At 34.7% G+C, this 25,826-nt stretch overlaps 3 protein-coding genes across 8 annotated transcripts; 1 reads left to right on the forward strand and 2 right to left on the reverse strand.

Annotated features, from left to right (window-relative positions):
• Window positions 1-3,517: 3,517 nt before the first annotated feature.
• LOC105647305 (uncharacterized) lies at window positions 3,518-10,168 on the reverse strand. The gene is made up of 9 exons (XM_012233330.4): window positions 9,983-10,168; window positions 7,776-9,403; window positions 7,097-7,146; window positions 6,923-7,008; window positions 5,691-5,850; window positions 5,036-5,141; window positions 4,754-4,936; window positions 4,136-4,366; window positions 3,518-3,921 (listed from the first exon to the last, which is right to left on the reverse strand). Exons 2-9 carry the CDS (start codon window positions 9,378-9,380, stop codon window positions 3,808-3,810), a joined length of 2,535 nt encoding a protein of 844 aa, XP_012088720.1. The 5' UTR covers window positions 9,381-9,403; window positions 9,983-10,168; the 3' UTR covers window positions 3,518-3,807.
• Window positions 10,169-13,562: 3,394 nt separating this feature from the next.
• On the forward strand, window positions 13,563-21,775 carry LOC105647304 (protein MEI2-like 4). 5 transcript variants are annotated; one of them, XM_012233329.4, is made up of 15 exons: window positions 13,563-14,037; window positions 14,612-14,826; window positions 14,955-15,000; window positions 15,968-16,288; window positions 16,501-16,931; window positions 17,048-17,206; window positions 17,367-17,483; window positions 17,564-17,712; window positions 18,065-18,162; window positions 18,240-18,644; window positions 19,550-20,198; window positions 20,346-20,430; window positions 20,551-20,619; window positions 20,699-20,878; window positions 21,083-21,775. In XM_012233329.4, exons 2-15 carry the CDS (start codon window positions 14,749-14,751, stop codon window positions 21,239-21,241), a joined length of 2,946 nt encoding a protein of 981 aa, XP_012088719.1. In that variant the 5' UTR covers window positions 13,563-14,037; window positions 14,612-14,748; the 3' UTR covers window positions 21,242-21,775. The 5 variants fall into 5 exon arrangements, with proteins under 5 accessions (XP_012088719.1, XP_020540398.1, XP_012088718.1 ...); XM_020684739.3 differs by having other exon boundaries at window positions 14,961-15,000; XM_012233328.4 differs by having other exon boundaries at window positions 14,729-14,826.
• A 507-nt stretch (window positions 21,776-22,282) lies between these two features.
• On the reverse strand, window positions 22,283-25,753 carry LOC105647303 (ubiquitin thioesterase otubain-like protein). 2 transcript variants are annotated; one of them, XM_012233327.4, is made up of 10 exons: window positions 25,593-25,753; window positions 25,336-25,519; window positions 25,121-25,186; window positions 24,953-25,036; window positions 24,744-24,866; window positions 24,013-24,065; window positions 23,742-23,791; window positions 23,551-23,651; window positions 23,125-23,407; window positions 22,283-22,830 (listed from the first exon to the last, which is right to left on the reverse strand). In XM_012233327.4, the coding sequence occupies exons 2-9, from the start codon at window positions 25,501-25,503 to the stop codon at window positions 23,141-23,143; spliced, it is 912 nt and encodes a 303-aa protein (XP_012088717.1). In that variant the 5' UTR covers window positions 25,504-25,519; window positions 25,593-25,753; the 3' UTR covers window positions 22,283-22,830; window positions 23,125-23,140. The 2 variants fall into 2 exon arrangements, with proteins under 2 accessions (XP_012088717.1, XP_020540400.1); XM_020684741.3 differs by having other exon boundaries at window positions 25,336-25,515; window positions 25,593-25,752.
• Between the last annotated feature and the right edge of the window lie 73 nt (window positions 25,754-25,826).

Consider the following 25,826-nt stretch of genomic DNA (forward strand, 5'->3'; position numbering starts at 1 on the left):
TGTACACACTAATTTCTATTTCCTTTTGTTTTGTTTTTTCCTTTTAAAGATATTTCTATTTATTACAAATATTTATTTCAAATTTAAGATTAGATTGTTTGACGTGATAGTTTGTTTTCTATAATATTTATAAGGTTTTGATTGAATGAGGTGTGTATTTTTACACTCATCCGAAAATAAAATTCAATGCTCTTTTCCCTCCAAAAATAAAATTTTTTTTTAACAAATTAACAATATATTTCAAATAATCCAAATTAATTTTTGTGCTGCTTTTCTACTAAAAGTCAAAATTCAAAAATAATAAAATATACTTAATTTATAAAATTTATCTTAATCAATATGGATTATTATTTTGAGATGAAGTATTAATTGACACGTTAGTTCACTGTAGAATATACTAAATTATTTTAGAAACTGACTTTTCCAAATTGCGTCATTCCTATTGGCAACTCGACATAAATATGAGTTTGGTTAAATATTTTTCTTTATTTGTTTCAAATTCGCGATATCTCACTCCTTATATAAATGAAAAGACCAATTAAAAATCACACATGATCAGTCGAAAAAATTAATTATTCAATCAGAGCATATATAATAATTATATACATAAAACATTAATAACAGTACATATCAGTATTATTTGCATTGGGTTTTAGGAGCAGGATTTGCATGGGTGGGTCCATGGAGTCCCTTAATCTCAAGAATTATCTCCTAATTATGGCGTTTGCTACTAGAAGCAATTAAGGAGTTAGTGATGTCTCCCACGCCCATTAATCCTTGAATCACAGCTCTCAAATAATGTGTTGGTGTTAGCTCCAACCGTAACTCGTGGATTGGATTGTTTGGTTTATGGGTCTAATCTAATCTGACTGTTCCTTTTCAATTTTTCAAAAGTTCCCACTGGTTGCATCTCCCAGTTCCACAGTCTCTGGAACTTTACTACTGCTTAGTGCTTGCATTGCAACAACTCAATAACCCTTTGTTCTTTCCAGCTTTTCACGAAACTACAAACCTAAAATGTATTCTTGAATCTTGAACATTCAAGAATCAAGAATTTAAAGAATTAAAGGAAGAAATTATAAGACTTGCATGCAAAACTTGAGATTTTACATAATAAAATATAAAAGGTGGTTGGGTTTTGACTTTTAGATTAAATTCCAAAAACTCATCCTGATGCTGCTTCCTAAAGCCAATCAATCACAAAGGGCACGCTAAACATATTAATGGAATGGAATGGAAATCCTTCCATTATTAAATCCCTTCTGGATATTGACATGCCTACAGATCAGATGGATCATTGGTTCAATCACAAATCAATTGATTCTTTTTGTTAAATGATTCAAACATAGAAATGATTTGATTTTGAAGCCTTCACGGATTGTCCAGATTGACCCGCTGGGTTTAATAACTATGCTCCCAGACTTGGTTAACCAAATAAGAAAGAAAAGTCCTTGATTAAACATTTGCAGAAACTGCCACAATCGTCAATTTTCGGTGACATGTCACTCTAACTTTCAGCACGTGTGGGACTGGGAACATCAAGGTAACACTATTAGGTAGCAACAGACAAATTTGAGGACGCGCGTCTTTTTGTTATTTGCCCTATTTGTACAGAGTCTTTCGTTTGGCAGTTCAGTAGAATTTGAGCACACGCAATCTGGTTTCTGACAATGGGAGCTCATACATCAACATGTACAAATAGATACTTTAGCTCATTGTAATATTATTTGCCAAAATTATCGTATGTGCTAAGCTGTTTTGTTACAATAACGTTTTTGCAATTATGGACCATTATTTCATTATTTCTTGTACAAGGGCAAGTTAAGCCATTAATGGCTAAATGTTGACTCTGTTTTGGTAGAAGGGATTACTACTATATAATATATCATCATGGCAATACCAAAAAAATGAAAATTACTATAATTGTACAATTACAAGTTATCAACACAAATTCCATCTTAATAATAATTATTAAGTTCATTATAGACTTATAATTGACAAGTGAGTTTTCAGACCAGCAAAAGGGCAAGTTTTCATTTCCAATTAGGGTTTGAGGCATAGGCCAAATGGGTAGAAAATTAAGAAAAAGGGTTTGATTTGTTTGGTTTGGTTCGATTGATTATGACTGACCAATATGATCAGCACCGTAAAGAATAGTTAATTGGAATTTTCAACATTTTTTTTTTCTTTTAGTATAATTAGAAAGTATAATTCTCTTGAACCATAGCGTGTAACAATGCGCTTTTCAAAATTCAAAATTATATTTTGGAATATTTCTGCTTGGCCAATAACTCTTTCTGCTTGGCCAATAACTCCAGCTAGTACCTCCTACAAGGACTGCTGTTGGTCAAAGCTTCAACATGTAAGCAAACCACATTCTTCTCTCTCTCTCACACATTATCTTAATCTAATATCACGTTGATTTGGTGCATCCTTGATGAAAATCACTTTTTTCTTATTTTAACCCTCCATCTATCATTTAATTAGATAGCTTTAATTTTTTTTTTAAGGCCAAAAGTTAGTACATTTTAAATTGTTTAACGAGGAACTAATCATTTGCCATCCTCCAACAAATTCCATATGCTTTAAACATACTCTCCTCTCCTCCATCAAAAATAAAAATGCTATTTGACCAATTCTCCTACGCTGAAAATTACAAACATACCCTTGACCCTTTTTGCCCTTTTCTCTTTTTTGAATGAAGTCAAGAGGTGCCTAGACAGTTCAATTAATAAAGAACAAAGCAGCATATTTTGTTTCAGGTCATCTAAATAAGATCACCGCAATTCTCTCCAATGGGAAAATCCCTGCACAAGTTTTTGCATTAAGGGAAGGCCTCAAGGGCAATAACCCAGTGGCAATCATAGAGGGCAGAGTCACAAAGTTAGCACCTTTTGCTTTTTAGTGTTGCTTGTTACAACTCACCCTTATGTATATGATAATCGTGTGTGTGAAGTGATTTTATATTTTGATTAATCATTTGGAGAAACAGCAATTAATATAATGGTGAAAAAGCAAGAAAAGAAGAGAAATGAGCTATCTTTATCAAAGGATAAGCTACCCAATTCTTTGGGATTTCCTTTCCTTGTGCATTATTTTTTCTTTTACTTTTCTTTCATCACCCACTAGATCTTCGACTCTGTGACTGTGAACTATAGGGTCTGAGTGGCAGACAACGACAAATAGGCCTCGTAAAACTAGTTCAAGTGATTGATTTCTTTTAAACCACTTAAAAAGGATGTTCATGTTACAAGTACCAGAAATGGATGCTTGCATTTTGTTTATATATAACTAATCAACAATCTTAATTTTACACCACAGACAGAAACAGAAGGCAACTTTCTAGTAGAGGATTAATTCGCTAACTCTTCGTACAACTTATAATTTCAAAACAAAGATATACTTAATTCATAGTCTTCAGAGAAATTCAGAGAAAATAGACCATTTCATACCCACTGACAATTAATTAATGAAACACAGCTGGGCATGACCCAGGAAGTAAATTGTTATGTGCAAATAAAGGGAAAGGAGGTTAAAATTCACATAGAATAAAATTTACAGTTCAGTTTTCCAAGGGGCACCCGTTCACCTAATAACAAGAGGTTGAAGGAATAAAATTTACAGTTCACTTTTTCAAGAGGCACCCACTTACCTAATAACGCCCAACTTGAGAAAAAAAAAACTATCTTAAATGAAAAACCTACTCCGAAGTCAATTATTTCAAATAAGAAGATGATGAACAACAACAACAACAACAACAATGCTTGGTGTATAGAATATAACCTGAATTTAGTAACTTTTGGCCTGCTAGTACAAACGCCCCCGACATTCACTTGTACCGCAATAGCACGGTAATTTTTTCACTTTCCCATCAGGACTAATAACACTATCGAGCTCGTATCCATAGTCATACGTAAGTTCCTGCATACAGCATTCAAGAACAATTGCTTATATTAAAACCGCTGTTGACATTGGAAAAGAGATACACAAAAAGGAAAAGTCAAGGTTCAGGTAAAGCACAAAACCATTCTCACAGATTAAAGACCTCAATTTTTGTCAGTAGAAAAATGAAAACGAAGGTCCAAACAAAACAATATTTCAGAATGAAAGGAAGAGTAACACGAAGGAAAATTACCTCCATAGGAGGTATGTCATCTGCAGCGAATAGCACAATTCGAGCAAGTCTAATGTCATAGTGGGAGCTCAAAATACACTGGACAAATAGGTTAGGGTCACAGCTATGATTAATAAATCTGGTAACATTACCGGAGGAACCTCCATCTATACAAAACTCTGTCTCGCTTCCTGCTTCATCCATTTTCTCCACAAGATTACGTGCATGTAGGGGTACATCACCTTGTCGCCTCTACATGGAAAATGCATCAGAATAACGTGGTTATAGAATGTGAAGAAATGGAAATTGAAATAATACCCAAGAAACATGAACTACAACCAAAAGTAAGCTTGCAAATACATAAGCAATCACTAGAAGAATGTGGTTAGTAATAAGAGTGTGTTCATAGGCAGGGAATGGTACCATACGCCAAGTACATTTGTATTTAATCTCAATAATATTTTCAATATTAACAATTCAATGAGCTTTGATCCAAGTACTTTACACACATCTTATTGAAACACAGCCTGATAAAAGCTATTGCAACAGAGATGTTGTATTCTATGCTCCCCTATTAAACAGCTTGTAATAAACATGGAAAGTGGTGACTGCCACTCTCTTGAATGATTGTGCAAGTACCTCTCTTCCCCCTAAGCCATTCATTGTATGCCAGCAATCAATCTCAAATATGAAGTCGTTCTCAGATACATTATCCAAATCTGCGCTCCTCCTAAGAACACCTATATATTCACATACCGGAGCACCAGAAGGAATGAAGTCCCAAGACCTAACAGCCCATCCTTTGTTCCTTGTACGGTATACCTGTTCAAAGAAAATATTTCTCATCAAATTGGATAAGAACTTCAAATTGAAATAAAAGAAAAAAAAAAAAAAAGATTTCTGATTCTACAGCTAGAATACCTCAAGCCTGTACTTCAACCCTCTCTGAGATATACGGTTGATGCAGTTTGGTCCACATCCACACCCTGGACCACATTCAAACACTACATCCTTTGGTTCAATCAATCTGACAGAGGAAATTCAAAAATGATTAATTGGTTGGTGAGAGTCCAAATTGTTTGATCTCAGACAAATTATACAGCTGCTTAGGTGGCAAGTATTGCTGATGTGTGTGATGAGTTGTCATTCATGCGTAACAGCTATAAATAGCTGAGTTGTAAAGTGTTTCCAGATATGATTGATGAATAAAGTTCGTTAAGATTTTCTCCCTCTCCTCTATTGCTTTTCCCTCTCCTGTCTTTTGATCTCTCTCTGTTTCTTATATTTCTCTCCTTGTCTTAGGTTTCCCTTCTCTTTCTCAGACCCGTCACCCTCAATTAGGATTGCATGTCAACAAATAATCCTAACAATGTCATAGCCACCAAACTACAAATTGAACCATGAATGAGACATATAAATTGCCATAACGAAAAAGGATTAAGATTTTTAACAGATGAACAGAGTAAATCAGAATACTGGATATTTAAAACGATGAGTATGCATTGGTCAAACACTGTCACGGCACACATTCAGAATAAAGCAGACAAACAAGCTATATTCATATTTCAAATCTCACCTGCCACCATCTTGGCTCACATATGGAAAGTCAGAACCATTTAGTCTAGCACAAGAACAAGATTTGGGATTAGTACAATTTCCTTTGCAATTGCATCCAGGAGGACTTGGAGGAATGCTCACATTTCTTGCAACTTCAGTGGTGTTTGTATATTTAAATCCTATAATTTAAGATTTTATCATGAGCAACGACCATGAAATTGTTATATGTCACTAGCCAATCAGCAAAGGCAATAAACTAGAAAAATTCAAAAGAATGAGTGAACTGAAAAATAAAAGTACAAGGAAGGGAATGCAACATATTGCTTTCCCAAATAAAAATTAGGGAATATAACACTTTCAAAACAGAAAACTTGAGACAAACAACAAAAGCCAGAATTGAAGTTGTTTAAATATTAGAAAAGCAGGTGTAATGGGAATAAGTGCATTCATTTTAAGAATTCAAACGCATATATACTTTGATAGCAAAATATGACAATATCTTTACCTAGTGAAAGCATGCAAGCATTTTGTGCAAAAAGTACATTAATGCAAGATAATCAAATAACTGCAAATGTAATCATGACTGCGGTTAAATGGTATAACATCAAATTTACTTGGAAAGGAGATCTTGTGAATTTAGAATATTCTATCATTAGTAAAAAGAAATCATCTTGCTTTATCAAATCATCAATAAAGAATACCTGGTAATTAATTGCTATCCAACTATTGAGCATAAAAGATCTAAATTCTTCCTCAATGTGCATGGATGCTATTTTTAATACCATTTCGAGATAGAGTGTGTTTCATGCTCAAACAAAATAGATGTCATTACTGTTCCAAGTCCGCCATAATTTAAGACCAGATTGACTTACAAAATAATGCCATTAATACCTGGTTTCGAAATTGGTATCAAAATTTAAGACTGAGGAGTCTCCATGCTTTTATATCCTTGTATAACGTTTTAGGGGTCGACACATTCAGAAGAACACCAAAACTTAAAGGGTTAGTTTGTGGAGACATTTGTAATTAGTTTAGAAATATTTTGTAAGTCAATTATAAGCTTCATGCTCTTCCACATACAACATATACACTAAAACTGGTAAGAAAATGCAAAATTACCGTGACAATGGAACACCTAAAATCAACATGGCATATGCAAGCAGCATTTTATTAGAAAACAAAAGAGAAAATTGGTCGTCTCTACAAGATAAAACTTTCTCTTACAAAGTATAGGTAAATCTGTAAACTTGCCTGCAGGTGCAATTGGAGGATCAATTATATTGGTAACAGGAATATGTATATCTTCTTCACCATAAGAAAGGTCTTCGCACACCAAGCTTAACACACAAAACACTTCTGTCAGTTCACTCGATACATACTGTGCATATGAAAATATACAATTTTATTGATTTATAGATTCCATACCCTGGTAATATAGAAGAGCCTTTAGACATCCTTTCCGGTTCAAAACAATCCTAAAACAAAAGCAACAGACAGATCTAACTTACATAAAACGACGATGAAGCTGAATACTTAGAAACTTGACATTTATGCGACATATATAAAAATCTGTATACAGTAAGGATGTCCTGATGAACTACTGTGTAATTCTACAGCAAGATAATCACTACACCAAGGTATTTTCTTGGATTAACCATATAATTCAAAGGGTAAACTCAATCGGGAAAGAAAAGAAAAGAATTAGCTTATGCAGCACATAACTCCATCCTCATTCAGCACTAAACCTATGTCCTTAAACACTGACCAAGCTGGTGGGTTCAACAAAATCATGCTTCAAAAACTAAAAAGAAAAAGAAAAAAAAAAAGAAAAAGAAAAAAAAAAAAAGCTCCAAATGAAAGTTTAAACTAAGCAAAGATAACAGGAAAGGGAGGGAAGAAAGGAGGAAAATGAATGTCTAGATAATCACACTGCATGTGCAAATATCCGGCCTCAGCCTCCTTGCACATTTTCTTCTCTTCCAACATAGCATTAATAGGCATTGAATGTTAATAATTCAACTAAGCCTCCAAATCAAGCTATTTGAACTGCATGCATATGCTCGTTTATGCATTTCACAAAAGATCATGCGAAAAATGCAATCACCTGTTCCAAGTAAGGATAATGTCTGCGGAGCGCCTTTACTGTCTGTTTTACCCTTGCGCCAGACTTTCGACAAATACGATCAGATAAAAACTTATTGCAGTCCAGTGCTTTCAAATACTCACCATTTTCTAAATCCCAAATTTCTGTTTTTCCATATTTAACAGGTCCAGAACCAGGGGTTAGTCTGCTTTCACTGTCTCTATTGTCTACATCTTTCCAAGCCATATTAACTAGGCACTCTTGCATTGAGAAATCAAGTTCAGTTTTTTTGTCAGTGGTGTTATCTTTTGGAGAATATGATTGCCTCTTCTGATCACTGCTTTTGCAGATATATCCCTTAGCAGCATTTAACTGCCCCATCCTGTTACTGCCATAATATGGTCTTTTATCTTTGGGTATATCTTTAAGTCTTGGACTAACTCTTCGCTTCAAAAGAACTATTTTGGAATTTATCTGTTGATATTGTTGCACAATATTGTTTCTCTTGGAAATATCAAACGCTTCATTTCCATTTTTTTCCTCACAAGAATTCTCCCCAAAATTAATGCCATCTTTGTATGTTAACATCAAAGGAGAAACAGCCATCAGGCCCACCACTACCTCTCGTGCCATTGCACCAGACATTTGATGCATTCTATCATCTCCAAAACTTTCACAACTTGTCCATTCCAAATAAGCCGCATGTTCTAAATGCAAAATATCTGTACCATTAATGGAGTCACTTTCAGTACTTCTATCTTCTGCTTCTTTTCTATTGACATGAAGTAAGCATTCTTGCATAGTGTGATCAATTTTAATTTTTTGCTCACTAGCATTATCATCAGGAGTGCATAGTAGCCTCATTCGGTGATCATCTTTGTTTTTTCGGTCATCTTCAGTAGCCCCCAGCTGCCTCCTTTCATCTCTACCATAACATGGTCTTTTATTTGCAGGTATGCTTTCAAGTCTTGGGATAAGACTTTGCTCCAAAAGACACAAATCTGACCTTATTTTTTGAACTTGATTTACAGCAATCTTTGCCATGGTAAAGCCAGCCTTAGTTCTTCCCGCGCTCGAACCATCTATAGGAGAATACAATTGCCTCTTACAATTATTATCTTCAGTTTCTTTCTCACATCTATATTTAGAATCATGTGAATGCCGCCTCTGAGCACATCCATAATATGGCCTTTTGTCTGCAGGTATATCTCTGAATCTAGGGCTAACTCTTCGCGACGAAAGAAGTCCCTCTGGCCTTAACTTGGGAGCATGTTGCATGAGTTTCCTTCTTGCAGTAACATCAACTTTAGCTTTGTCAGGGCCAGCATTACCTTCACCAGAGTTAGATTGCGTTTTCTGATTATCATCTTCAAATTTTCTGCTGCAGAAATCTTTAGAAAAATTCAATCGCCTTCTCTGAGCACTGCCATAATATGGTCTCTTGTCTTCTGGTATGCTCTTTAGTCTAGGGCTAACTCTTCGCTTCAAAAGAAATCCTTCGGACTTTATCTTTCGAACATTCTGCACGCTTTTCTTTGTGACACATGACTCAACTACTTTCCTTCCACTTTCTTGCTTTTTAGAATTCTTCGTGGAATTACTGCTTCCATGATACTCTCTACCCATCAATTGATTCCAAAATCAAAATTCTGCATAGATAAAACAATAGCAATAACACTTTATTTCGACTGCCAACTCATCCGATTTAAGAATAAAAGTATTGCAACTCCTAAAAAATGAAAATAATACTAGCAGTAGAAACAAGTACAAGAATAGGGAAAAAATGCCTTCAGGATTCAAGAATATCAAAATTGAATAATGAAAAGGAAAAAAGAAAAAGAAAGGGAGAGGAAGAAGGAGGAGAAGAAAATGTTCTACAAACCTGAGGAAATGCATCAAACCCTATTCTCGGTTGTTACCATAAGAAAATCAGGATGCAAGCATAAGATGAATAGTTTGAAAACAAACAATTCAACTTCTTTGGAATGTATAAATGGCAAAAGATAAAAACCAAGAAATTGATTTTCCGCAAATAAGCAGCCATTCATTAAATCGATTCCATAGAGAACCACCACATTAAGTCCGAGACTCACAACTATTAAGGTACAATGGGTATCTTACAATAGTGCAGATTAACAAAGTGCATTAAGTTCCAACGCCGAAAAATCCGAAAATTTTAAATCGAATCAAATGAGTTCAGAATCAGAATCGGAATAAAGAGAACATACCATTAGATTAGAGGCTGAAAGAACAGCGATCTCGAGAGACAGATTTGGAGTTACCCTCGAGAACCTAGGGTTTGTTAACTAATGCTTTTTAAAATGGCCACGACCCGGCGGGAAGATGAGGAATGAAGAAGACTGTCGCAGGTAAGTAAACTTCTGGCACGTATGGCGATTGCGAGTGTTGCAACGGAACAATCCACGTGCCACTTTTTACAGTGTTGGTCCCTTACGTGTATTGCGAATACCGTGATAAATTTTTGGAGGATAAATTATTATAAACACACTATTTTTGTTGCATGTAAATGTCCTAAGAATATGGCTAAATTTAATACGAAAAGTAAATATTTTCAAAAAAAAGGTAAATTATTTATATTCACAATTAAATTTTAAAAATTAAAAAAATATATTCTTTTTATTCTATAAATTAAGAGATTTAAATAAATAAATGAAAAAATAATGTACAAATTAAGTTGAACATGAAATCAATTCAACCATCGGGCAGTAAATTTTTTTTCCCTCGTGGATGTGGTCGACCGTATTCGAATTAATCAAATTTCTGAAAATAAAAAAAAAAAAAACATTACATAAGCTAATGGTAGTTTTTCTTTTTTAAAAAATGGAAATAATCCAAAAGAGTTCGAAATACAAATTTCCTCCTCCACTAATCAATGTCCAATCAACGTGAGTTTTGTGTCAAAATCCCATTGTAAATAACTCAGTATGCAAAATTGAAGAGAAAAAAAAAAAAAATCTCTCTGTAATTTCAGCCGTGTTGTTGTCGTTTCAGTTGATTTTAGGTCTTCTGTGGCTGGAGATTTCAGACTTGTTTTCTCCTATCTTCTCGAATGAATTTTAGATATTTTGTAAAATATTTCTCTTTAATTATTAAAGTCAATTTTGACCATCAATAAATCTTACATCAATTTTAGTTTGTTTATAATAATATTGAAATCAAATTTACAAAAACATATTTTTTAAATTAATAAAAGTAAATATAAATGAGTTAAATTACTCGTGAGTCGTTAAAGATTGAGCTTGCAAAAAACTCATTTGAACTTGGCTCCTTAATTCGAATTCTTTCAATAGATTTAATATGTCAAAATTCAAATTGTCTTATTTCTAACGTTATTTTTTTGAATATTTATATATATCGTATTTAAGAAATTAGCTATCTGAATTTAAAGTTAAGTATGAAAAGAATAATTTTTTCTTTTCACTATAAATTATATATAATTTATATTGAGTTTGTATTTTCATTCTGTCTGAATAAAAAAATTATAATAAAAGAAAGTAGTTTGAAAAAAAAAAAGTCATGTGAGATTTTTTTTAAAGAAAATATCATTGAAGCATAAAGTTTCAAGTAAAGTTTAATTCAGTCATTAATTTGATTAGAGTTTTTTTTGACATTAGTAATTTGATTAGAGTTTAATAAAATATGGAATCAAGAAATTAATCTTAAGGCTCCATTTATTTACAAGGTTTGTTCAGTAAAATTAACTGGCAGCTATTAACTATTTAGTAGTGTTTAGTTGTATGAGTAGCTTTTCATAAAACGCTACCTTAACATTTAAAATGTAATTCAAAGACTATGTTATCTAACACTATAAATAATAAATAATAGTGGTTAGCATTTTAACTACTTGTAAAGCTGTTACTGAATACATCCATAAATAATAATTTTATTTTTGAAAAATATTTTACAAATAAGTCAATTAAATTAAAGATTATCTAATTGTAAAAATACGATAATTTTTTTCAATAAATAGGAGGAAATAACTAACAATATGAATTTGTCGACATATTTTATCAATATCTGGATAAATATGTTCCTTTAAATGGCTTAAACATCTGAAAAGTAGTGTTTCTTTAATTAGAAAAACATTTTTTGTTGATAAATTCTCAAATATTAAAATATTTTTTAAATAAAAAAAATAAAAAAATGGAGTTAAGAATGAAAAAAATAAACACGGGTTCGTAAAAAAGAAAGAGGATCTAGTCTTCAAGTCAAAACGTGAAAGTACGTAAAACGCAGGGGAGATTATCATACGATAATTAATCAAATATTTTTTTTTCTTTAAGGAAATGATTAATTAAAGATTGAGCAATCTATCATTGCATTTTCACATGTTTCACTAATCATTAAATCTATTTTATTCATTTATTTATTATTTCTCTTTTGCAGCTTTCCTTCTCTCAGCTGACAGTTGCTGCCTTCTTTTTATTGGAGTTTGTCTACAGCTACAGCATCACCATTCATCAACGGTTTCGTAGCTCTTTAATTTGGATCAATAAAACTTGAAAGACGAGAAAGAAAAATGTTTTTTCTTTTTTTTTTTTTATTTTCCTCCAATTTTTTAGAGAAAATTATTTATTATTTTCCAGCTAAATAATGGTCTAAAAATTATATTTTATTTATTAATTATAATTGCTATTCAATCGCGAAGGACGAGAGTCTAATGAGAAATTTGAAATTAATTTAAATATTAAAGTATTTTACATAAGAGTTATCATAGTGGACCAACCATTCAAATGTAAAGATTACATTAATTCTGTCGGTTACCAAAATTTTAGCAGTAATAGTTTTTTTGTTGGCTGTTAACAGAGTGGTTAAATGAGCTAAGAATGAGCACAACACATTTTAGTGCCTAACTGAACAATGGGACCACTGTCTGCATAAAACTTGCTAAGCTGTATTTTATAGAATTCAATATCAAATTACAATTTTCTCGTTCCTTCTCCCACCTCTTTCTTTCTCGAATTCTTCTTTTTGTCTTGCTCATTGTTCAACTAATGTTATTTTCTTGCCAACCAAACAGCATATGAACACAATAGATTCTAATTTCTAAATCGAACCGGTATGAAACATCAAATATGATATGATATAAACACAAAATACAACAAAATTTTTTTTTATAAATAATACACTTTGTTATTCATAATAAGTCACAAATGCAAAATAAAAAACGGTTCATTTTACTTAATTTTCTATTTTACCGTCATTAGTTAAATTTTCAATATTAATATTTGTATAGTTAAAAATTAAATAATTACCGCAATATAAAAAGTAACCAACGATGAAAAAATGCGTGATAATAGGAATAATAAATTTTCTATTTCACTGTTGTTCGATCGAATGAGGTTTGGGCAGGGGACCTCGGATTCAAATTTCTGAGGAATGGACGCGTGGTGCCTAAGATCTATTGTCAAGTGTCAACCACAGAGGGAGGAGTTAGTTTTACATTAATGGATTAATATTGTTCCCGGTATTAAAAAATCTATTAATTAATTCCATTTTTTTACGAATTTAAATGCCGCACGTATCTCAAGGTCCACTAATTTAAGAGAGAGGTCCCAAAATTGTACCAAACCTTGTCGTAATAAACAAGGTTATTATCGTCATTTACGTAAATAAACTTAACCGGCTCTAAACATGCCAGCGTGGCGTTTTGCAAAGAGAGAACGAAGCCCGAGCCCTCTCACTGTTCTGATACCACACAACGACAACGGATTAGGACTTGACGCCGTTAGTCTGTTAAACGGTTTTCCAACCTCATGATCTCGTGTTTGTAGGAGCCTGGTCTAGTTTATTTTTCTAATAAACGGTTTTTGTTTAAGCAACAGCTACATCGATTTCTCTCACCTCTCTCTGGCGAGAAGGCTCGCAATCTCGCCGGAGAATCTGTTTCTCGCCGGAAACTTCATTGATTCCAACGGGACATTTCGCACCTCCACGGAGCCTGAAGCGAGACACAGTTTAAAGTGGGAGAGAATGATGAATGTATAGGGAAATAATAATAATAATAATAAGAAAAAAGAATGGACAAGTAGGAAGGAGATGGTGGTTAACGTGCAATGCAGGGAAAAGAGAATCAAGCTAGGGTTTGAGGATCTTACACGGCACAGATGCCAAGATGATAGCTTCTGCATTCAATTTTCCTTGCCTTATGGCGTAATTTATTCCATATCTCTGTGTGTCAACTCTGTTTAAATTCCTCCCTCGCCTATGTCCTCCTCGTCTCTCGCCGTCCTGAAATTGACTAATTTTGCTTTTTAATAAGGTTTGTCTGTTACGTTTTGTTCAATTGTTGTCCCATTTCACGCTTCGAGGTGCTTTCTGTCTTTCCGATCGACCGTTCTTTTTGAAATTTGATTTCTAATATTCAATCAAAAATTGATCGTTTCTAGGTAATTCTGCGCGCGCTATTACTAGCTGAATTTGGAAATTTGGTTTTATTGAAGTGTCTTTTAATCAGCCGTTTTGGATCTGTTTCATCTTCATGAAAATTGCTCGTGTTATTATGCAATTAATGAATTGATGAACAATTTCCAGAATTATATATATATATATATATATATATATATATATATATATATATATATATATATATATATATATATATATATATGTTCTTTTCAGGTGTAAAATTATGAAAGATATGCTCTGTTGTAATCTTGTCATTAAATGTTAATTTAATTTTCTTCCTTCCAATACTTCCTATTTGGAATCCCAATCCAAAATAAGTTGCAATTTTCTTTTGAGGCAAATAATAAATATTAAACCTTGTAATTCTTTTCTCTACATGCGCTTCCCTTTTGTTTTTTATTATACACCTTCTAAATTTTTCCTTGCAGAGTTTCCATTGCCGGAGAGGAGAGAGATTTTGGATTCTATTAATAAAGTTGCATGCAGCATTAGGCCGGTCATAGATGGAATTAATCTGAATAATATTTTTTTTTCTGGGTTAATAGATTTTTAGGTATCAATCATCATGCCATTCGAAACAATGGATCTTCCGGGTTTGTCCTCGTCATCATTTTTCTCTGAGGATGCATCATTTCCTAGTGAGGTACTGGTTGCCCGCAATTACCTTTTTGTATTGCGTGGTGTATATCGGTTTAGCATGCATAGACAATTCTTTTTGCTCTTATATTTGTTTGAATCACTCTTTTAACTTTTGTTTTCTACTCATGGCAGAAGCAGGTTGGCTTTTGGAAGTTGGAGACCATGCCTGATCACCATGGTTAGTGTTTTGCTCCTTCAAGGGCTTGCATATATATATATATATATATATATATATATATATATATATATATTTATCTTATTTTTGAATTTTCCTTTTTGATCAATGAACTTTAGATTGTTCTGATTGCAAATAAAGGTACAATATTTTGATGAATTTGTAGGGAAGTTACAATTTTTATTCTTTCAGACAGTTAGAACTTGCCTTTCCTCTCCCCAAACTGGAATGACCTCATCCCTAAATTTCCTCAGTCATTGTTGATTGTGTTGTGGCTTCAAAGGCTGGATAGCTTCAGTTCTCTGTCACATTTCCTTGTTTCTCTAAATCTGCTACACCGTCATTCTTTGAATGGCTATATGGTACAATTGCCGGATATGATTAATGCGAAAAAAAAATTACGTGATTTAATAGTTTCTTGAATCTACAAAAGAAAGTCAAGAGGATGACGTAATCTGGCATTAATGTTAAAGAGAGGGTAAAATCTATAATATAAATATGGATCAATTTTATGTAATTTCTTAAGTACATTTAAGAGTAGCTAAAGAAATTTTTAATAGAGATCAACATTTTTAGCTATGAATTAACAATCTTTTTATTAAACTTGCTGTACCAATATGGTAAAATTGTCATTAACTCATTTTTCTGGAAAAATTCATTGAATGAGTGAATTTTGGAAGAAAGTTGAGACCAAAGGAGATGCCAATCTTATGCTTCATGGGTTCTTTCACTAAGTGCTTTTTTATTTTTTTTCTAGTGCTTTTAGGTGGAAGTTGCCTGAGCTCACTTTTGATCCTTTACAAGTTGCCAGTCTACATTATACAGTTACTGTGCTCAGTTGATTATTTTATATCTTCAAAAAACAAAAAGAGATTGCTAAATTCAGTAGCAAATCTAGCCCTTTAATAATCTGTTTACTATCTAAAGTGAATTCTGCATTGAGTCCAAGTTGACATGATTGCTTGAACAGCCATTGGAAAATCAATTGCAATGTCTCCCATGGAAAATCTTGGAGCTCTGGAATGTCAGTCGGCAAAATCACTCGAACTTCATCAGTCTTTACTAATGCAGGATCAGAAATTGAATCATAGCCTAGCTAGGCATGTAGTGGGAACAGAGAGAGCAATGACTCAGTCCACGACTTTGTTGAAACCTCTGGTCCATGACCCAGCAACAAGATCCGTACAGCCAACATCTTGTTCTTCTGAAGGTGGAAAAGTTGACATGATGGCAACTCAATATGAGAATAGTCTCTTTTCAAGCTCATTATCAGAATTATTTAGTAGAAAGTGTATGTTTCTTTCCCTTTGTTACCGTTCCTTCTATGTCTAATTCACTTGCACATGCATACATGCATAAATGTACCTATAAATGCTAATCCATGTGCTTCCAATTTAAATTATCTGCCAAATGCAACACCCTCAGTGAATTATTTTGCTTCTAAAATTTTCCTTCAGAATACCATCTATGATCTACTTATAGGCATTTATATTTTTGTTGCAGTGAGGTTATCCTCAAACAATGTTCCATATGGCCATTCCGTAGATATTGTTGCCTCACATTTTGAAGAAGAAGATCCTTTTCAATCCCTTGAAGAAATTGAGGCCCAAACTATTGGAAACCTTCTCCCTAGTGATGATGACTTGTTTAGTGGAATGACTGATAAACTGGAGAATATCCACCAATCCACTGGTGGTGATGATATGGAAGAGTTGGACTTTTTTAGCAGTGTTGGAGGACTGGATTTGGGAGACGATGGTTCTGCAGCACAAAATAATATTGAATGTCCTGGCGGAGTTTCTAATGGTCAGCCAGGTTTTAGTAATGGTTCAATCGCTGGAGAACACCCTTATGGTGAGCATCCCTCTAGAACACTTTTTGTCAGAAATATAAATAGCAATGCTGAAGATTCCGAGTTAAAAGCACTATTTGAGGTGTGTACGTGTATTTTTTTTATTGTTTTAGTTGGTAGCCCGTTAACATAGATGAGCTATTTGCCTTACACAAGCTCTATACCTACTGTAAACCATTTCATACATTGAATATGCAGCAATATGGAGATATCCGCACTCTTTATACATCCTGCAAGCATCGTGGTTTTGTTATGATCTCGTATTATGATATTAGGGCTGCAAGAAATGCAATGAAAGCGCTGCAGGATAGACCACTAAGGCGCCGAAAACTTGACATTCATTACTCAATCCCAAAGGTTAGCTTCGATTGTCCTTCCTGAAGTATTTTACTTTTATGAATCGATCATTGTTATAGTTGTTAGCAAATGGAAGTCCTATTCTTGAGCATTTCAGCTTTTCTGGTGCAAATTCATGAGCCTTTACATGTTCCATTGCCATATGGGTTACTTTTATCAGGACAACCCCTCGGAAAAAGATATTAATCAGGGGACTCTGGTTGTTTTCAACCTAGATTCTTCCATTTCAAATGACGAACTTCGTCAGATTTTTGGTGTGTATGGAGAAATTAAGGAGGTAAATGTTCATTTTTAATAGTAAACAAAAGATGATTTATTACGAATGGGGCATGAATCCATATTTTGCTTGCCTCGCAGATTCGAGAAACCCCACACAGAAGTCATCACAAATTTATTGAATTCTATGATATTAGAGCTGCAGAATCTGCTCTTCGCGCATTGAACAGGAGTGATATTGCAGGGAAGCGAATTAAGCTTGAGCCAAGCCGTCCTGGGGGTGCAAGACGGTAGCTTCCAACGATATTTACTTTGCATTTAATTTCTTGCCTATATTTTATTTCTTCTTTAGCTTTTAGTTCCACTGGAATAAGCATACCTTCCACATTTGGGGTCATTAAGTTTACTATTTTTGTGATTACTAACTTTAAGAGGACAACCTTCTCTTCAGAGTCAAAATAATGTAAAATAATTTGATTTGACCCAACCAATGCTCTACCAACTGAGTCAAGCCCAAGGCCTGTGCTGTTTGCATCCTTTTAATTGTCAATATTAGAGCAGTTGCTGCTTTATATCTTCTCCTAACAAACCCTAGCCATTTCCTTTTATCCATCAATAAACTGTGTTTTTCTCTGGTTGCAGTTTGTTGCAACAGATTCCTCCTGACTTGGAACAGGATGAGAGTGGGCATCCTGCACAGCAGAGTAGCCCTCCCAACAAATCAGTTGCTGGATTCCCTGGTATGAATATTAACAATGGGATAGCCTGCCTATTTAGATATTATTGTTTTGATATTCTTATGAAGCATTGTTAACAGGAGTACTTCCACATCGGGCAATAATTTCCAATGGCATTGATAATGGGACTATCTTGGGATTACCATCTCCAACACAAGCCCCATTTCTGGAATCAGAATTTCATCATGGAATTTCATCTAGTGTTCCGAACAGCTTGTCCTCTTTTTTGAGAGTCGACTCAACCGGCAATCAAACTGGCGTTGCTGAACCTGGTCACACACAGGGTCAATTAAAATTTGATATTCAGGGCACACCAAATTTTCATCCTCATTCGCTTCCAGAGTATCATGATGGTTTAAAGAGTGTGGTTCACTCTCCTGTCGGCATCGTTACAAATATGAGTTCAAAGCCACTTGAAAGAATCGAAAACAGGCAATTACACAGAATCAGTCAAAATGGGCATTCGATTGAATTCAATGATGGAGGTAAATGCAATGGCTAAAATTGGAAGCAGTTTTTCTTTCTAAAATTGGAAGCAGTTTTTCTTTCTAATGCTTTTTTTCTTCATGTGTTTTTTATGGGGGGGTGGGGTTTTCTCCATTTCAATGAACTGTGCTTTTTTGCTTCTGCTTCCAAAAAAGTAATTTCTACAAATTTTGATTTTTCTATAAAACCAATACAAGAATAAGTGTAGTGATAAGTTTTTTAGAATTTTGCTGTACATGATAAAGGTAAAAATAAACTACAAATTAAAAATTTCTTCTTGTAAGAACTTTTCAACCATTGCTTCTTGTTGTCTAACAAAAAGTTGCCTTTTTCTTTCGAAAAAAAAAAGATTGCAAGGCAGCCCAAGGGGGCCTTGATTTTCCTGCCTTTGCATGGCTATGATAAGCAATGAAAATGCTTTAATACCAAAAATGAAAAATTTAATAAAGGGACATGGAAGCTACAATTAATTGGCTTGTCGAATGTTAAGTTTAGTTTTTATTATCTTTGTTGTTCACGGAACATTTAAGTTAACTGCAATAAGATAGGCATGATTTCTGTTGTCTACTTTCAAAAGTTTAGCTAAGGTCTTAGTTAAGAATGATTTCCAATATAAGCAGGCACATGCATGATGTGCCATCTTAATATTCTAGAACTAGAAAAATCGAATTAGCCTGTCTACAGCTGTCCTTACCACAATTTCATTCCATGCAGCAGTAAATCTGAAGATTTGTTGTATGAGTTTTTTTGGTTACTTTCATATTCTAATATTGAAGTGTGGACACTTGGGAGCTATGCACTTTAAATATTGAGTGACCCAGTCAAATGGAAGCCAGATTTCAATTATGTCAGTCTATTCATTTTTATACTTATTTATTTATCTAGTCCTTATTCTGTTTTCCAGTTTTTGGATCAGCTATTAATGGGAGCTCTTCTCATCCTGGACATCATTTCGCATGGGGAAACTCCTACCACCATCCACAGTCTCCAGGCATGATGTGGCCAAACTCATCATCTTTTGTCAATGGCATTTCCATGTCTCATTCCTCAGTGCGGCTACATGGACCTCCTAGAGCGCCACCTCCTGCTCTAACATCTGTTCTACCTATAAATAACCACCATGTAGGATCCGCACCAACCATCAATTCTTCTCTCTGGGAAAGGCGACATGCTTATGCTGGGGAATCTCCCGAGTCTTCTGGTTTTCATCCGGGTTCCCTTGGGAGCTTGAGAATTTCTAATAACTCACTGCACTCTGCAGAACTCGTCTCTCCTAACATGTTCCCTCATGTCCCTGGAAACTATATGGACCTGTCAATTCCCCCAAAAAATGTAGGACTCCAGCAACACCATCAAAGGTCAATTTTTCCTGGGAGAAATCAAATGATAACCATGACCAGTCCATTTGAATCCCCAAATGAACGTACGAGGAGTCGTAGAAATGAAGGGAGCATTAACCAGGCTGACAAGAAACAGTTTGAACTTGATATTGATCGCATATTGCGAGGGGAAGACAATCGGACAACGCTTATGATAAAGAACATTCCTAACAAGTATGTGCATAACTTTGATACTGTGAATTACTGTTTTAACATTTTTCGTAATGAAACTTGAATTTTTAATGCATGGGAATATCTAGTCTAGACATGTATACATGACTTTAAATAGAGTAATTTGATTGGACACTATGGTGATGGCAGGTATACTTCAAAAATGCTTCTGGCTGCAATTGACGAACACCATAAAGGAACTTATGATTTCATTTATCTGCCAATTGATTTCAAGGTATGTCCATTTGTCTGAAGTAGATAGCCTTAAAATTGTGGTTGGCTTTTGGGTTATGGGATGGGTCAAACTTTTGGAATCCTTGTGTTTTACTTGCTCTGACTTTTACATGTGTTGCAGAATAAATGCAATGTGGGGTATGCATTCATCAATATGATTGACCCAAGCCAGATAATTCCATTCTATCAGGTTAATTCTGAGTAAGCTTAAGAGTATACATTATATGTCTGTAGACTAAAAGCTAAAAGTGAAAATCTAACTACGGCAGGTATTCAATGGAAAGAAATGGGAGAAGTTCAATAGTGAAAAGGTAGCATCACTTGCGTATGCCCGTATACAAGGAAAAGCTGCCCTCATTGCACATTTCCAGAATTCGAGCTTGATGAATGAGGATAAGCGATGCCGGCCCATTCTCTTCAACACTGATGGTCCCAATGCTGGTGACCAGGTATGAATGTTACATTACTGTCCCTTCACATGCTAGTTAATAAATGGTCTTGCATATCTCTTTCCTAGTCGAACATGATTTGAGTAATGTTGCCGAACTTGGAAGGGCTTCTTCCTCTAGGATGTAGGAGGTCCAAATTTCCCTTGTCAAAAGGAGAGAAGATAGTGCAGGAGGTTTTATATTGATCCTTTCCTTTATCTGTAGGTGCCGTTTCCTATGGGAGTTAATGTTCGAACTAGACCTGGGAAACCTAAAAGTGTCACCAACGAGGAGAACCATCAAGGAAGTTTACCAAATTTGTCCAACTTGGAGGATTCTTTGAACGGGGATGCTTCTTGGGGTTCTGGGAAGGAGTCTGACTGACAGACTGGGCAAGCCACATTTTTCTTTTCTGTGGGCACTAACCTCTTAGGATTGAGTAATTTAAGATTGGTACCTCTGAACATCATTGACTAAATATATAGGGGGCACGGCTGATTGGAAAGAAATACAATTTTTCTGCTTTTGAGAAGCTTCCTGAAATCCTGTTTCCTCTGGATTTTCTTATAGTTCTGGAACTACTAGAAAAGAAGCATCAGGTGAAAGCTTCAAAGTTTTGTTTGTTCTCGAGTAAAATACATATAAAATAGATGTACAGTAGCTGATGAGCGATGGAGGATCATTTCACTGGGGTTCTGAAGCATTCTTTCTTAAAAAAAATTCACTTTTTCTTTTGATACTGTTTTTGTTTTTTCTTTTTCATCCCATTTGTAACTGATGGGATACACACACAAGCGAAGGAGTTCTGAATTGAATTTTTTTTCTGAAGAGATGGAACTGATGATACCATGTTCATTAACTTTTTGGGAAACATAAAATTTTCTGTCTATCCTAAAAATGCTTTATTTTGTTTGGATCTATGTTTTTGGCATGGATATAATTGCTGTTATACTGATAAGTTGATAGAAGCAAAGGTGTTCGATTGGACAAAGGGATTGTATGCACCAGACCTATATTTTCTCACCTCAGATCGTTGTGTTTGATGTTCAGAACTTAAGGCCCGTAACAATGGACAATCCAACAGGGTAATTTGATCCAAATTGAGAATGAAACAAAAACAGAAGAACACCATAGTTATTTCTCAAAAAAAAAAAAAAAAAAAAAAAAAGAAAGTGCTAATTAGAAAGACCCGATAGTGAGGCAAAACCAATAATTTAAAAAAAAAAAAAAAGTACAAGTTAAAAGTAGAAGGAGAAAAGTGTTAACAAAATTTATGAATTTCATGTATCTTAAAGGTTAGCATGATCCAACAATATTTGTTGATTACTCTCCCAAGCAAATGAAGATTGGCTGTGTCAAAAAATGGCTATAAATGTAAAGGATTTCCAACACTTGACAATCATCGAATATAATACTTCCTAAGACTAGAAATAAACTAATAATTCATTTATGACAGCTATGCCAATATTAGTCCAAATTTTCCAACAACTTGCTCGGACATTCGCGGTAACATTGTCATTAACCAGCTATTACAGCAGGCCTTGTTAATTGCTACCGCCTGATCTGAAACCTAATGGCTGCAAATAGCAGACCTGTAACTTTTATATATAGGTATGACAAACATCAAAGCTGTTAAAAAAGAGAAGCTATATAAGAGAAAACAATTCAAATAATTATTTCCCCCCTCCCTCAGCAATGCAATTTCACAAAGATGATTAAAGACCATGTGAGACCTGCTCAATCCATGAATTTAAACTGATGAGTGTCATCTTTTCAAGCAACCTTGCATCAATATCCCCATTCAGAGTTCAGAAGCATTTGAAATTTTTTCAAAAGCTACAGCATAAAGCAAATGAGCCTAGGCCTTTGCCTTACAACATCAGGGTCCTAGGCCTTTGCCTTACAACATCAAGGTTCCTGCCACCATGCTTTCCTTCATAGCCCCACCAATTTACCAGGAATCCATTAACAGCCTGCAACATATATATGAAAGAAAATTTAATTATAAATATCCTTCTTTGAAACATCACAGTATTGATCAGGAACAAACAAACAATTCATTTGACAGTTTAATTACAACTGAATAAATGATTTTACCAGCAGCAAATAACCAAATTGTACTGATGAAAAATGGCACCAGAGTGCCTAGATACTGAAAAAAAGGTGTTTGAATTTGAATAGTTCTTTGCATATTTTACATCAACATGAACATAGAGAAACCTCCACCCCACACAAATGCAGTGCATTATGACTAGAAGATAGCTTACCAGGGCCAGCAACACATCACTTTGGGTAGAGAATATCATAGTGACCCGGACGATAAAGCAAGTTAATGAAGGGATTTTTGGTCACAGAGCCATCAGTAGCAGGATTTGGGACATCACTGGCCATAGGAATGAAATCATGATGATTAACACTAACACCACCTGTATCACAAGAACTGCGGTCAAGGTATACAACACGAATTGGTACCCCTAGCGCATCAGATAGGGCAGTAATGTGCACATGGTCGCTCTCTTCACCCATTGGTTCCACAGAGGACTTGCAGAACTATAACAAACCAGATTGTAACATTAGAGAGAGAGAGAGAGAGAGAGACAGAGAAAGAGAGAGTTGGGACTCCAAGCTCGCACAAACGTGAACCAAATAATCAACTTATCAAAAATACATAAAATTTTAATATTGAACAAAACCTGTTCTACTGTTGCATTTGTTAACCCCAATATAAAGGGTTCAAAAAAGTCGGAGCGTCTTCGTATTTCGCCAGAAGTAACAAATCTGAAAAACATGACAACTAACCAACCAAATTTGTTAGGGGACAATTTGTTCAAGAGGAAGGGATCCACTCAGAATTTCAGACCATTGAGTCTCCAAAATCACTCACCATAATCTGAAATTGACTGATCTCTACTCCTATTTATGAGCTCATCATGACTGTAAAAGAATAAAAATAAGAAAGGAGTTTATTACACACATTATAGAAGTCATTTCATCAGCTGAAAATGTTTATCAATAAATATTATTAGTCTATGTCGGTTCATGGTTACAAACAGAAGTGATTATGATGAAGTATTAGTACAAGACTTGAGATACTAAAGCAAATGCACTCTCAAAATGTTTAACAGAATATTACGCTAAGGAAAAGGGGATTATACTTTACTGAAGTTTCATTTCCCTGAAGAACACAATCCAACTGCTCCAGGAATAACTGCAAAATTTTTCACCATGGAACTAGAGCTGATTTATATTGATAAAGGTAATTAAAGTGCTAGTAGAAACTAAGCCTCAGTCTTTAGTAAGTATTATTTGAAAAGAATTGAGAAAATTAAATCTTCCTACACCAATAATAAAGCAGCAAGTCAAGTAAAACATTAAAATTCACTAGTTCACTCACTTCAAAATGAGAATATAAGGCTTTGATTTAAGTAACCTCATCTCAAACACATCTCACATTGGCAAATAATAATTTTCTTGTTCTTCCTCTGTTGCCCCAATGCGAAACAGAAATGGGTTTTAACATGAATATCACTATTTGACACACATTTAAATCCATGGAAAAGTCAAGTTCAGTTGAAACAAAAAGGTCTATCATTTCCATGGAGATGCATATTCAAAAATTCAGCATCGTACAGGTCCATAAAATATCATAACTTCAAACCTCCCAGAGTCGGCAAAACTGTGATTCCAGGGATCAGCCACAAGGCTATCATAAACAATAACCATCAGATATTACCTTTAGCACTAATCTTGAAATTTCCTTTTCTTAAGGGTTATGGTTAAACATAGCTTAAACACTCGATATAACAGAAAATGCGCTTGTACATAAACAAAGAAAAAGAGCATGCAGTTATTGCGTAATGTAGTAAAATGCACAAAATGGGTTTACCGCAAAGAAATCCTCAAAGGTAAAATCAGCATATCCCAAACTCTGAAGCGTTTTTCTACATTCTTCCACCTTTATTTTGACACGATCAACTTCTGCTCGGTCTTGTGTTTGCAAAATATGCTCCTATTTACAGCACCAAGTACCCGTTAACAATAAATATGGAGGAAGAGGCAGACAAATATGTCGAATACAATAGCATCAAGGCATACAAGGTATGAAAACATGAAGCTTCGAAAGAAGCAGTTCCCATCTCCGCGCGTTCGCCTAATGGCAGCGTACTGCTCTCCCAGCACCTACGCGAGCAGACATGAAAGTTACTAATAGAGGAATAAGAATTAAAAGAGCAGAGCAGGATTTTTTTTTTAGCACAAACAAACCTTTATTTTCTCGAGCAAAATAGGGCTTCCCGATTGATATTCAGCAGCCAATGCGGAAAGAGGCTCCTACAGTTTGAGTGGACGGTTTAAAGTTAAAATGCATAGTCTTAGAAACAAAATAATAATTCTCACATAGAAGTAGATAGAAATCCAAAACAGACGAACAAACAAAAGATAAATCAAGAAACTGCATAGTTGAAACGAGAAAACAATGCCTTGTCACCGAGAAAAGGAATTTTATCGGCTTCAACAGAGCGAATCGTAGAGTGGTGTTGCATAATATCTTCGTCTGCAAAATTAGCCCAATCTTCAAACTCAGAAGGCGCAGGCGTAGCCTTAGCCTCTGCTTCTCCATCCGCTAATTGGCCCTCTTGATTCTGCATCTCTCTCAGTCTCTGTCTAATCATAACAAGAGAATTATAAGAGAGTATAACAAAATTGCTAAGCTACTCTGCTAATCACTAATCAGTACCTAAAGATCAAAAGAAAGACTGGCGTTGAATTCCTAACAGCGTGCTCTTGCCTTGCCTCTCCTCTCCGCCTGACCTAGAAGCCGCTTCTCTGATCGATTAGAGATTTGCGTTCTTACTTTTGACAAGTTGCGCAGCAGATACTATTCCTACCCTCTAAGCTTTGCCCGAACGGAAACAGTTGCAGAAGTTGATTTGGGCCCAAGATCCTGACACAAATAAGGATCCGTTTCCCT

This window comes from Jatropha curcas, chromosome 2 (assembly GCF_041381405.1).
Source record: "Jatropha curcas cultivar XTBG-Jc1 chromosome 2, XTBG_Jcur_1.0, whole genome shotgun sequence".
Classification (NCBI taxonomy): domain Eukaryota; kingdom Viridiplantae; phylum Streptophyta; class Magnoliopsida; order Malpighiales; family Euphorbiaceae; genus Jatropha; species Jatropha curcas.

Bases quoted from the DNA above. Each gene is read 5' to 3' on its own strand.
- LOC105647304 (XM_012233329.4), top strand. From the start codon at position 14,749: ATGCCATTCGAAACAATGGATCTTCCGGGTTTGTCCTCGTCATCATTT. The intron at 16,932-17,047 runs GTGTGTACGTGT...TTGAATATGCAG, and splicing joins AGTTAAAAGCACTATTTGAG to CAATATGGAGATATCCGCAC. The intron at 20,199-20,345 runs GTATGTGCATAA...TGGTGATGGCAG, and splicing joins ATAAAGAACATTCCTAACAA to GTATACTTCAAAAATGCTTC.
- LOC105647305 (XM_012233330.4), bottom strand. From the start codon at position 9,380: ATGGGTAGAGAGTATCATGGAAGCAGTAATTCCACGAAGAATTCTAAA. The intron at 4,367-4,753 runs GTACTTGCACAA...TTTTCCATGTAG, and splicing joins ATGGCTTAGGGGGAAGAGAG to AGGCGACAAGGTGATGTACC. The intron at 3,922-4,135 runs GTAATTTTCCTT...TGCTGTATGCAG, and splicing joins ATGACATACCTCCTATGGAG to GAACTTACGTATGACTATGG.
- LOC105647303 (XM_012233327.4), bottom strand. From the start codon at position 25,503: ATGCAGAATCAAGAGGGCCAATTAGCGGATGGAGAAGCAGAGGCTAAG. The intron at 24,867-24,952 runs GTATGCCTTGAT...TGCTGTAAATAG, and splicing joins GCTTCATGTTTTCATACCTT to GAGCATATTTTGCAAACACA. The intron at 23,792-24,012 runs GTATAATCCCCT...ATTCTTTTACAG, and splicing joins GGAAATGAAACTTCAGTAAA to TCATGATGAGCTCATAAATA.